This window comes from Lycorma delicatula, chromosome 5, assembly GCF_047948215.1.
Source record: "Lycorma delicatula isolate Av1 chromosome 5, ASM4794821v1, whole genome shotgun sequence".
In the NCBI taxonomy this organism is placed as follows: domain Eukaryota; kingdom Metazoa; phylum Arthropoda; class Insecta; order Hemiptera; family Fulgoridae; genus Lycorma; species Lycorma delicatula.
This window is the reverse complement of record NC_134459.1, coordinates 49,780,023-49,792,589: the sequence shown is the minus strand read 5'-3', so window position 1 is coordinate 49,792,589 and position 12,567 is coordinate 49,780,023. Positions and strand designations below refer to the sequence as shown.

At 31.8% G+C, this 12,567-nt stretch overlaps 1 protein-coding gene across 2 annotated transcripts in view; it reads right to left on the bottom strand.

Annotated features, from left to right (window-relative positions):
* LOC142324933 (uncharacterized) overlaps positions 1-12,567 on the bottom strand; it is a 34,122-nt gene that overhangs the window by 3,786 nt on the left and 17,769 nt on the right. For both annotated transcript variants that reach the window (XM_075366077.1, XM_075366078.1), the window contains 2 exons: positions 7,559-9,129; positions 1,078-1,399 (listed from right to left, as the gene is read on the bottom strand). In XM_075366077.1, coding sequence (XP_075222192.1) covers positions 1,078-1,399; positions 7,559-9,129 — 1,893 coding nt within the window. The remainder of the gene's footprint in view (positions 1-1,077; positions 1,400-7,558; positions 9,130-12,567) is intronic.

Below are 12,567 nucleotides of genomic sequence, written 5' to 3'. Positions count from 1 at the left end.
ATGATCTTGGCTTTAGAAAAATTAGTGCTTGATAGCTTCCGAAGTTGTTGACTGAAAATCAAAAACAGGTAAGGTTTGAGATCAGTAAAAGACTTCTGAATCGATCGACAAGGGGTGATTTTTTGAGGCACATCATCACATGTGATGAGACGTGGGTCCATCATTACACTCTGGAGACAAACATGGCGAAGGAAAAATGAGAACTGCCCAGTGAAGGTCAAAACCAGTTTGTCAGCCGGAAAAGTTCTTGCAATGATTTTTTTGATATAATGGGAGTTTTACTCATTGATTTTCTTCACAATCAATGAACAGTAAATGTGGTTTACGTTTGCCAGCTGCTAGTCAAGAAAAGACAGGTTATGCCCATCAGAAATGTCATCCTTTTCCATGACAACACCAGGCCAGGCCGCACAGCGCAATTTTAACAAGGAGTAAATTAAAAAAATGCATTGGTGAAACCATGCCACAGTCCAGATTTGTCCCCTGACTATTTTTTGTTTGCGCCATTATTAATCAATAAATTTATAAAAAAAAATTACAATTTATATTTGATTCACCCTCATATTACTCGGCAGTGTGTTGTATTGAGTATATGTAATCCTGAAATTGATTTTTACTGGTTAAAACTGACAACCTACTGATATTTCCCAGGTGACCTATGTGCAGTGCAACTGGAACTTGCTGCACTTACTAGTAAATTAATCATGATCACTCTTTTTCAACTTACCATTCTCTGTGAACTGCTATCTTTGAAATGAAATAGGTCTGTGTACCTCAGAGTTTGTTCATTCCAGTAAAGCATAAATAAGAATGAAATTTGGCAATAAATAAATCACTTGCGAAGGATGAACAAGAAATGAAACACTTTGCAATTCAATTCACAGAAGAAACTATCAGGTTATATACTTACAAAAGAAAGTTTAATATCAAATGTGAGAAGTATAAAGGATAAAATATCCTAGCTCTGAAGGAAATAGAGGCACTGAATGATGTAAACATAATTATAGGTAATTGTCTCAGGGCATAAAATCCTAAGATGAATCTAAAAAGTAAATGATAAATTAGCAGACTACTCACTTTATCATCCTCAGAATGGAATAACATATGTTGTGCCAGACTGTCGTTATCTTCTAGCATAACATTACAAACGAGACACGGAAACTGTTCATTTGCCTCTTTATTAACAGTGGTCCAATGCACATCTCTTAGATGACCAGGTAAACGGCTAGCACGATAAAATCCACTCCCACAAATTAAACAAAAAGCAACTGGTTCTGTCAGATGTTTTTCCTGATGCTGTTTGAGTGAATCTTTTGAAAAGAATGGTTTATGACACTCAGCACAACAAAAAACGTCTTTTTTTGAAGAGTGTCTTGCCATATGAATTTTCAGTTTGGAGCTAAAAAAAAATTTCTCAATTTAATATGCATAACATTACATTTAAAAACATCATCTACACATAATATACAATTTAAAGTAACCAGTTATTTTTTGAAAAAATAAAGAAAGCATTTTTAACAAGATTTTGAAACTTGTCAACAATTATCTACACAAATGTTGTGCAACTAAGTAATTTTTTGGTCATTCAGTTAGTTACTATTGCATATGTTACTTCCTCACTAAGAACCTTTAGGCCATACTCTTTAGAATTATTTTTTTTTTTGTTTTCTACATAAGCACATGTTTCAGCAAGATAATTAAGATTTATACTTTTTTTTTGTAAATAATATCTATGAATTGGCAGTGCTTATATGATGGTAATTTAAAAGGGTTAATTATTACTGAGCAGAATATGACTAAAAATGGAGGTTTCATTATAAATTATACAGTTATAATAACATTACCACAACCCAGAGTGATAATGTCTCAACCTTACACCTGAAAGGTCTCTGGTTTGAAACCCAATCAGCCATGGCATTTTTCCAACACTACAAAATTCCATATCCCAAACTCAATACTGCCTTATCCTAACCAAAAAATGACTGTTGCTTTCATTTTTAAACAATAACTTTTATCGTGCTATAAAATATGTAGTATATAATATTGTAAATTTTAAAGCACGTACCTTTTGTACATTGTACCAGATAATCACGTCACTTTTTCATTGCAATTTATACAAAAACTACTGCATATACATACGATTCTGTAGTGAAAATCTTTGTAGAAATTATACAAATTCATAAAATGCAGTTGTTTGGATTTAACCTCCCATTCCCTCATGAAGCAATCACACACTAACACTAACCTAACCTAAGTGATACTGTAGTTGCATGCAAATTTGATAGGATATCAATAATAAATACCTTCTGGTGCTACCATTTTGATTCTGATTCTAAATTTGACTTTGGCAAAGTGGCAAATTTAATGATTTTTCATTTCAATTGTCCTGGAAAATGCTTAAAAACGAATCCTATTCTTCCCAATGTAATCAAATACAAGCTTTAAACCAACAGTAAAGTTTACCTTTTGTGCAAACAGCAACAAATATATATATGTATGGATGAAACCAATTCATATACTGCTCTGAATACTGAATATATAGTGGATACACATTTAATTCAATTTGTAATATCACAAGCAGGTCTGAAATTGGCTGACATGAAATGATACAGAATGAGGTCTGTTCAAAAAATACGTAGACTAATGTCATAAAACAAAATGTACTTTATTTAGAAGTTACTTGTCTGGGTCCTCTTCAAAGTACTCTCCTCCCCGATGCACGCACTTATCCCAACGGTGTTTCCACTTTTAGAAACAGTCCTGGAATGCTTCTTTTGTGATGTTCTTCAGTTCCTTCATCAAATTTGCCTCAATCTCAGAAATAATCTCAAATCTCCTTCCTTTCAAAGGTCTTTTGAGTTTGGGAAAAAAGAAGAAGTCACAAGGAGCAAGGTCAGGTGAGTAGGGTGGGGGAAGAATAGTGATCGAGTGTTTGGCCAAAAAGTCATGAATACTGAGAGCTGAATGGGCTGGAGCGTTGTCGTGATGAAAAAACCAGTGGTGCATATTCAATTTTTCAGTTAAAATCTCATAACATGATCCAACTGATATCCCACACTCTTCAGTAAGCTCTCTGATTGTCAGATGTCAATTTGCCCAAATCAGGAAGTTGATTTGTCTACGTGTGAGTCGTCAGTTGATGTGGAAGGACTTCCAGGATGCTCATCTTCAATCGACTGACAACCATGTTTAAAGGATCCATGCCGCTTGTTGCTTCATAGCAACATCGCCATCTTGAGCATATCATGAGTTTCACTCGCAGATTTTCCAAGTTTAACACAAAATTTCATGGCAACTCTTTACTCGTTCAAGTCACTCTTACTAAAATCTGCCAAACGAAAAAACACACTTCACAAACAACCACGTACCTAAGCAACCAATAATGATATTTACATTCAAAAAACTGTGATTTAATCAGCTGATCTCTATGAACATGGCAACACCAAGCAGATTTGACTGTACCGAAGCAATGCAAACAGTCTACGTATTTCTTGAACAGACCTCGTAAAGTACCCCACTTTCCTATGCAATAATCACAACATTAATTATTGATTTTTTTAAAAGTACCATCAAAATAACTGATTTATTGTGGGTTTTTTTCTTCTCAAAAAACAACTAGCATAGCTTCAGATTTTACGTTAAGAAAATGTTTCAACAACTGAATACAACCAACCTATTATAAGATGTCTGTAATAAATAAAGTAATGAAACTATTTTTTTTTTTGGCAGCCAAAGTGGCAACATTGTAAAGTTACTAGTAAACATAATTATATCAGCTGATCTGTATTACGTATTAATATTTTTAGCCTATTGTTGCCACATGAGATGTAAACAAACTTTTCATGAAATGAGTTTTTGTTGTATTAAAGTGTTAAAAAAATGAATGATACTAATTATGATCAATGTTGTGCAATCAAGTTTTGTGTTAAACAAAGTGAGAATGCTTCTGAAACTTTTTCAAAATTGAAAAGTGTGCGTATGGAGATGATGCTCTGTCACAAGCATCTAAAAACTAAAACAGTTTTTAGGTGGTTTAACACTTTCAGATGGCCGGGAATCAGTTGCAGACAATCCACGCTTTGGAACGTTAACATCAAAAAGTGACGATAATGTTGACTGAATCAGACTTGATATGGTACAATCGGCAATTAACTGTCAGAATGGTTGCAGAACAATTGAATTTGAACCATACCACAGTCAAATTTTGATAAATGAATTGGATATGAAAATATTTTGTGTAAAATTGGTCCCAAAAAAACTCACAGTTGAACAGAAAAACAGCAGGGTGCAGGTGTGCCACGATCTTCTAGGGTAAATTGAAACTGATGAAGAACACAGCACACATTCAGAATATATAGTGGCCAGAATTATTTTTTTCAGTGCTTGACTTACAGGGTGAGTAATTTTTTTTTACTGTCATATAATCAATATTATTTCCAAAGTAATTCTAGAAGCTTACTGCGATTAAACTGATAAATTGTTAGTAGTTGTAATTTAAACTTGTACATTAAAGGAGGTATTTATTATAGTAAATATGGGTTATTTTTATTATTTTCAGTAAGCAACATAGTTATGTCTGGTAATAATATGGAAATCTGACCCAGGGAAATCTCAGAAAGCAGCATCCTTTAGAAATTGAATGGCATGAAATAAGGTAAAATGCCAATGGCCAAGCCATACTTAATTAATTTTACTAGACTCTCAAAGCTAAACAATTTTACTAATCCTGCTATTTATTATTAACTGGTAACTATAGAGGCCAATGAAACCTACACAAAAAAATATCATAATCAAAAAATTGTAAACAAAAAACTTATATACCACCACATTAAAACACGTAGTTTTTTCAACATTTCATTTTAACTTTTCTATGCATTATACAACTTTTTAATAACATCCAAGTATGTATTTTTTGTTTTATATCAATTCTTTCTTACACGTGGAAGTAATTCTATATATACAGAACTATAGCTCATTATACTCATTTGAGTGTCAGTAAAAAACTCTTTTTAGTCAGTAAAAAAATTAACATTACCATATATTTACATGTCCTTAAAAATACTCTGAAATCTTATAGTGCATCATGGATAGTCTTTCATTTCTTTTTATTTTAATTTAAAAAGCTAAATCATTAAATTTTGATTTATAGTAAAATGAATAACTTTATATGGCTGTGAGTGGACCATTCCTACTCAAATTACTACTTGTTGCAGTCTAGAAAGCTCAGTTTATGAGTAGAATGGTAGTGGATTGTAACTGACTTCTTGCTACATATGGGGGTGGATCAATAAGTAGTACCTGTGTTTGAAGGCAGGTGGTGTTGCTGAGAAAAGTTGGCATTACTACAGTATACTAGCATCCATCAAACGATGAATGCCATACAAAATTTCAGCTGATTCATAGGTCAGTTTTTATTTGACAGCCATTTGTATTAAACGTATTTGGTGTTTTTCGATACAATGGAAAAAGAACAATATCGATCCATAATTCGCTTTTTATTTTTAAATGGAAAAACTTGTGAAGAGATAAAAGTGAATTTTTTTTATGTCTATAGGGACTCTTCACCATCTATGACAACTGTGAGATAATGGTTTAATGAATTTATATGTGGTCATACATCTGTTTTTGATGAGGAGCACCTACCCAGTTCGCCCAGCAGATGTGTTACTAAGGAAATTGTTGAAAAGGTTCACGACATGATTTTTGCTGATTGCCAAATGAAAGTGCATGAAGTAGCAGAGGTCACAGGTGTGTCATACAGAATGACAATAAATATTTTAAATGATAAATTAAGAATGAGAAAGCTGTTGCCCCGATGGGTGCTGCAATTGCTTACTTCAGACAACAAGCAGATACAGTTGTCAACTTCAAAGCAGTGTTTGGACCTCTTTAAGCGAATTCCACATGGGGCAGTACTACAGTGAATTATTAGACCAATTCAACAAGACATTGAAACAGACATGGCCCCACTTTGCAAAGAAAAAGGTGATGTTTCATCACAATGCACCAGCTCACTCATCCGGAATCATTGTGGCCAAATTGCATGAATTGCTGCCGTATCCACCATACTTGTTCAGCTCTCCTTTCTGTTTCAGCTCTGTGTCTGTCTTCTTTCTGTTTCCCAACATGAAAACATGGCTCACGGAAAAAAAAATTTGGCTCAAAAAAGAGGTCATAATCAAGACAGATGCCAAGTTTGAAAACTCATAATTTTTGAAGTGTTTAACAAAATCGCAGGGACATTGGGAAAACTGTATCCTCCTAAAACAAGATTATGTTGAAAAATAAAAATGTTTTTTCTGAAACACTTGCATTTTCATTCCTAACAAGGGTACTTATTGATCCACCCTTGTACAATGTCCTGTCGTAGTATGCTATGTCCTCCACAGAACTACTACCAATGCCAACACTACTTCAGACACTCCAGGTGAAAATCGCATCAATGTGTTTTCACTCTCTAACCTTTACAACTAACATTCTTATTTTATAATGTATGCACCATTTTATCCAAATACAGATGTTTTACTATATTTTTTTTCTCAGATCAAATAATTACATTTAGCACTTACGTATTTGTAATTTGCAATTTAGCATTCACATTCACAATTTTTCTGAGGAATTCACTAAACATAATCGACAAGGTACGGCTTATCATAAAGAAAATTATTATGTACGAAATAATTATATTAAATTGGGTTTTCTTTAAAAATCTAATTTCTCTTCTCATAAGTAAAAAAATCTACACACTTTTAGATTAAGTAAAAATACATTATAATATTAGCAGTACAAAAGTATTTTACTACTAGTAACATATAATAGTAGCATAAACAAAATAAAAAAATTAAAAATCTAATTTAAATTTTATTTCCTAAAACTATATCTATTTCAAAATAATCAGCAGTTAAAAATTGAAAACTGGTATTTTTCCAGCTGATAATCCCCCTCAATTTCTTTAATACAAAGATAGTAACATATTTCATTTCAATAGGAGTTTTTTTTTGAGAAAAATTAACATATATAACTGAAAAAAAAAGATCACACTAACACATGACTAGTTTTTCCACATTGTGGGTAATGAGGTGTTCTACCAAGAGGGGGTTAGAGAATCTAGGTAGCATTGACAGTCACATATCTTAATAAAATTGGTTGGTTAGTTTTAGTACATGATATCCTGTTGTGTAGTGTGTGGTAATTATTCTGTATTTCAATTTTTGTTTACCTTATCAATAAAACCAACCCTCTTTTATAAAAGTCAAAGACTTTTTTGAAACGTAATTTCAAATCTTTTCTTTACTTATCTGTCTGTTTGCTATTTTCACATTATTTTAACTAATTATCAAACATTAATATTAAGCAGTAGTTTTTACTGTCCTTTTGTATATTTCATACTTATGATGAGTTCTTATATTCTAATATCTGAGCACTGCAATCAGTAAACTGTATGCAGTAAGAGGTGACCTTCAACTGACAATTGTGAGTTGATTTGGGATTTGTGATATGAAGTGATTTTCATCACTTCATATTACATTAGAAAAACAAAATAAAATTAGCTACTTACTTATTTTTAAATGATTTTTTGCATGTCGGACAATGAAAGTTTTTACTGCTGTCAGAATGCTTATCCTTAAGATGACTTCGTAAGGCACCAAGAGTCTTGTACATCTGACCACAATAAGGGCAGAGATGCTGCTGACTACCATGGACATTTCTTTTATGACAATGAAGGCTTGATTTAGAAACAAATTTTTTATCGCATACTTCACAACATACATACTCACCGATATTGTGTACTAGTAAATTATGCTTTTGTAAATTTTCTTTCTTATCAAATTTTACACTGCATGCTTCACAACGAAGAAGATTATCTTTTTTGTGTTCTTTCTCATGTTTATTTAACTTTTTTAGTGAAAAAAAAACAGAATCACAATAACTGCACTTCCTTTCGATGTGGTTTAATTTCCTGTGCCTCCATAAATCTTTACTACTTTTCAATTTTACACCGCATTCATTACACATTCTTTGTTTACATTCGATAACTGGCCTCCCCCTCCTAATTAATTTCGCTCTTGGACCGGCAGAATATAATTCTTTTAAGGATGGGCGAACTTTACCAAGCTTCTTTAAAGGTTTAATTGCTTTTTTCATAGACTTTTGTCGAATAAGAAGCTTCTTGGCAAAAGGTTCTATAACCTGATCATTTTTTCCTTCTAATGCGGCACTCGAATCTACAGACTTAATTGTAATCACTTTATCATCCTGGGCAGTTTTTAAAAATTCACTCACTTTAGTATCCAGCATCATTTTTAAAGCATTACAATCAAACAATGACAAAATTTGCATACGTAACAACTTTTTGATTTCTGATGTTAAAATCGATCTTAAATCAGAACTGAAACAAAAAAGACTATCTAAGATAACAATACCAGGTTCAAAAGTTACATAAGATGTAGAAGGTTTCCATGTTTCAATCGTTATTTCATACGATGAATTTTCTGTATGAAATGTTGACTGTTGATTATTACTGGTATCCAACCCCTCACTTTCACTTTGTATAACTGAACCATTTTCAACCGAATTACTATAATCATTATTATTAGAAGAGAAATTTAAATGAGGCAGTCTTACAGTCACACTGAATTCTAGATTATCTGATTGAGTTTTTTCGATACCAATAACTTGATTATTATCTTCATTAAGATTTGTTTTGTGATTTTCATCACTAACACTGTCACCAACATCTTCATTAATACTGAATGGTCTACCGCATGAAGTAACTTGTAAATGTATTATTAAATTATAATCTTCTTTGAAAACAAATTTACAAATGGGACATTTAAGTGGTTTATCTGGATGGAATGATTTCATATGTTTCCCGTACTCATTCGCAGTCATTTTAAACAATACACAATATGTACAATTAAATATATAGTATCTTCCATATGCTTGTTTATAATATTTGTTTGACTTTACAGACCGTTTATAACCAATATAGTATGGTTTGGATATGGTTATATTAATGCTATCTAAATTTTCAATCCCTTCAACATAGTTTTCTACATGACTATTTCCTTTGTTACTGCTGTTGATTTGCTTTACTAGTGTAATTCCAACTTTGTACCTCTGTTTAGCCTGGAACAATATTTTATTAAATATCACAACAGAGAAAATAAGGAAACAAGGAATGAATTTATTTATTTACATCAACATTCACTGATGCAGTCAGCTGGTAATAATCAGCTGATGTACACAATTATTATTCATTAGAAAAATTATACAATTTTTTTCAGCCAAAAAGGAATTTTATGTGAGATTCCTAAATGCTCCAACATTTGTGTACTCTATAAATAAAAGTTTTAAGTATTGGATGCATTAGAGATGCTCCGTGATTGGATAGACTTAGAACTAGTTGCACTTTAAATAAATAATCTATTGCAAAGACATTAGTAAAGAGCCCTCAAACATCTTTTCCACACAGTTTTCATCAGGATGGAAACATCCTGAACAAGTTTATGAAAGGTTCTCAAGGAACTGAAGGTTAAGTGTTACAGCTTAAAATTACTTAAAGCACTTCATGAAAATGATTCTGACAGAAGGGTAAAATTTTGTAGGAATTTGTTATTTGTTGTGAAGCAGATTCTCATTTCTCTAGCTCAGTTGTATGGTGGCTTCAAAATGAATGACCTAATAAATTTTAATAGTTTTGGTTCATGCTCTGATTAAAGTCCTCACATTATTATGGAGGAATATGCTGTAACTGAAGTTTATTTGGAGTCAACTCACAAAAAAGTAGAGTTAGAACCTTATTTCTTTGATGGAATTGTAACAAGCAGTAACAGGTACTGACAGTGTTCCTGAAATTTGATATCAAGATGGGGCATCCTCTCACTGTGCTCTTCAAATTAGAGATTACCTTGATCAGAGTTTTCCTGAATGGATAAGATACTGAGAAACAACTGAATAACCACTACATTCATGTTTCCATTTTGGGCATCATCAAACGCATGATATTTTCTACAAATCCAACTGACCTCAACCACCTAAAGCTGGCATTTGGAAAGTCAGTTTATTTTATAAATCAGGACAAAACTTTAATGAGAAAAACATGTAATTTAGAGGTTAAATGCTGTCATTAATGCATTAAGGACAGAAGGCTGATGTTTTATACACTTCTTCAGATTTGAATTAATGTAATAAAAATGCAATAATTTAAAAATATGTGATCCAAGACTTTTTTTAATAAAAAGTAAAAGAAATTTTTACTTCTCTCCCATAACAAGTTCTGCAACACAGTCTGATATAAATCATAATTTCATATTATCTGTTCATTAGAAGTACTGCTTCATTATCAGCTATTTATAGTTGTGTTTAAAAATTAGTTTAAAATGAATGCATGAGTTCTCCTTTGTTTGATTGCATCAAGAAAAAAATATGAGCAGCAATACATTTTCTCAATTCAAAAGGATTAAAAAGCGGAAGAGATTATTGCAGAATGCAGATCAATAGGAGAGTTATATGTAAATAAGTAAGATCTATCTAAATGGATTGAGCACTTCTAAAAAATCAGGGTTTCTTGCTATGATAAGCAACAGAAAAATAGGCCTTCCACTACATAGAATGACAATATTGAAGTGGTAAAACAAACTTTTTTTTACAATAACGAACAAATTAAGTTGATAAAATTGCAATCAAGTTGATTATAAGCCACGGCTCAGCACTTTCAATTGACAATAATTCTTTAAACTTTTGAAAAGTCTGTGCCCACTGGGCTTCCCAGAAGCTTTTGAAATGTAATTAAGATGAGATAATTTCTGAAACAGATAACGAGAGATGGATCCACCACTTTGAACCAGACAGTAAGCAACAAAATTTACCTCACTCACTGCCAATGGTAAAAAATTCAAAACTCATTTGTCTACAGAAGATTGATGGTGATATTCTGGGATATGGAAGGTCTAATTAAACACCTTCATACTTAAAGATGTAATGTTGAATAGTGGAAACTACTGTGAGCTAGTTTATTCAAATAAATCAAAAGCTAAAGACAAAATAACTGAACCCAAAAGATATGGTAAACTTTCAAAAGGTGTGATTTTGCTTCAGGATAAAGGATGAACCTAATTTGGCCACAAAATCATACTTTACTTTCAAGGTCTCGATCTTAAACTACTATGTTAATCACCATACATTCCTGACCAGCTCCAGGTGATTTTCATTTTTTGATCCACTGAAAAAGAGGTATGAGGGGATCATTTTGTTTTGATGAAGAGATCATGGAATGATCTCTTCATCATGTAGGGTATTCATCATTCATTGGGTAAAAGCACCAAACCAGAAAGTTTCTCCAGAAAGGAACTTAAAAGATGGACTCCGTATAAAAGTAAGATGTATTGTACTGAAAGGTAAGTGTATTCATTTCTATATGAGCAAATAAAAATAATGCTAACACTTTACTTTTTTATGTTACACTAGTAATTCAAGCACATATCCATGGTATTTAATATATATCACCACCATTATCAAATTCTATAACAAAACACATCCCCTTCAATTACATCAAAACCCACCTTCACATCCTACCCTCCTGTAAGAAATAGTTTATATGAATTCACATAAATGATCTGCAAATTCATACTTCAAAATACCTAATGTTAACAGACAAGAATTTTCTATTGAAAATTTTCACTTAATGAAATGCAATACTGTACTGCATTAATATTAACATCATCTTATACTGTATCACATTCTACATTCTAAATGAGACTAAAGGAACAGATATCTAAAAAGCTGAAACATAAGGTAATAATTATCTGCATCAAGACAATGTCATCTATGCTGTAGCAATACTATGTTTTAGGATTCACTGTTATAGTGTTATACTTATAAGTAAAATAATGTTCTGAAATGCATAACAAAATTAAAAATATATAAATAAAAAAATCTATGAAAACTTTATAAAATCATCTCGCCTACAGTACATAAAAATATGTTTAAAAAATTAATAAGATAGTTAATGAGACAATAAAGTTTCTCCATTTACCAATTCTTAATTTTTTAAAAAAGGCCTTTTAAAATCTCTTTAAAAATTTGTATAATCAAATTTAGAAATCGATTAAATATCTTTAATCTTTTCTGACACAGGCAGTATTTATAAAACTACAAAAAAATATATATAAAAATATCTGATCAACCATGTAATTGGCAGTGTGAGTGCCTCCCATAGTTCAATTTCCAGTTTGCTACAAATTCATTTTCACCCCCATTCTATGTTTCAATGAAATTGTATGCAGTGTAGTACAAATGATTTGATTTCTAACGATCAACTTCTACAGGTTGAATTATGTGATAAAAGTACAATAATGGAATAAGAGTCCAGGGTATAACAGTAATCTATATCCCAGAGTAGAATCACGAAAACTGAAAGAATGCTAATCTCCAAAGCATGTTCAATGAATCGGTTCTGTACAATATAAAATTTAACCTAAGACAAGCTGCACCTGTCAGTTGATGACACTAGCATAATGTCTAAAGACAGGCATCTGGAACTTGTTTTGAAGAGTACCGTATAAA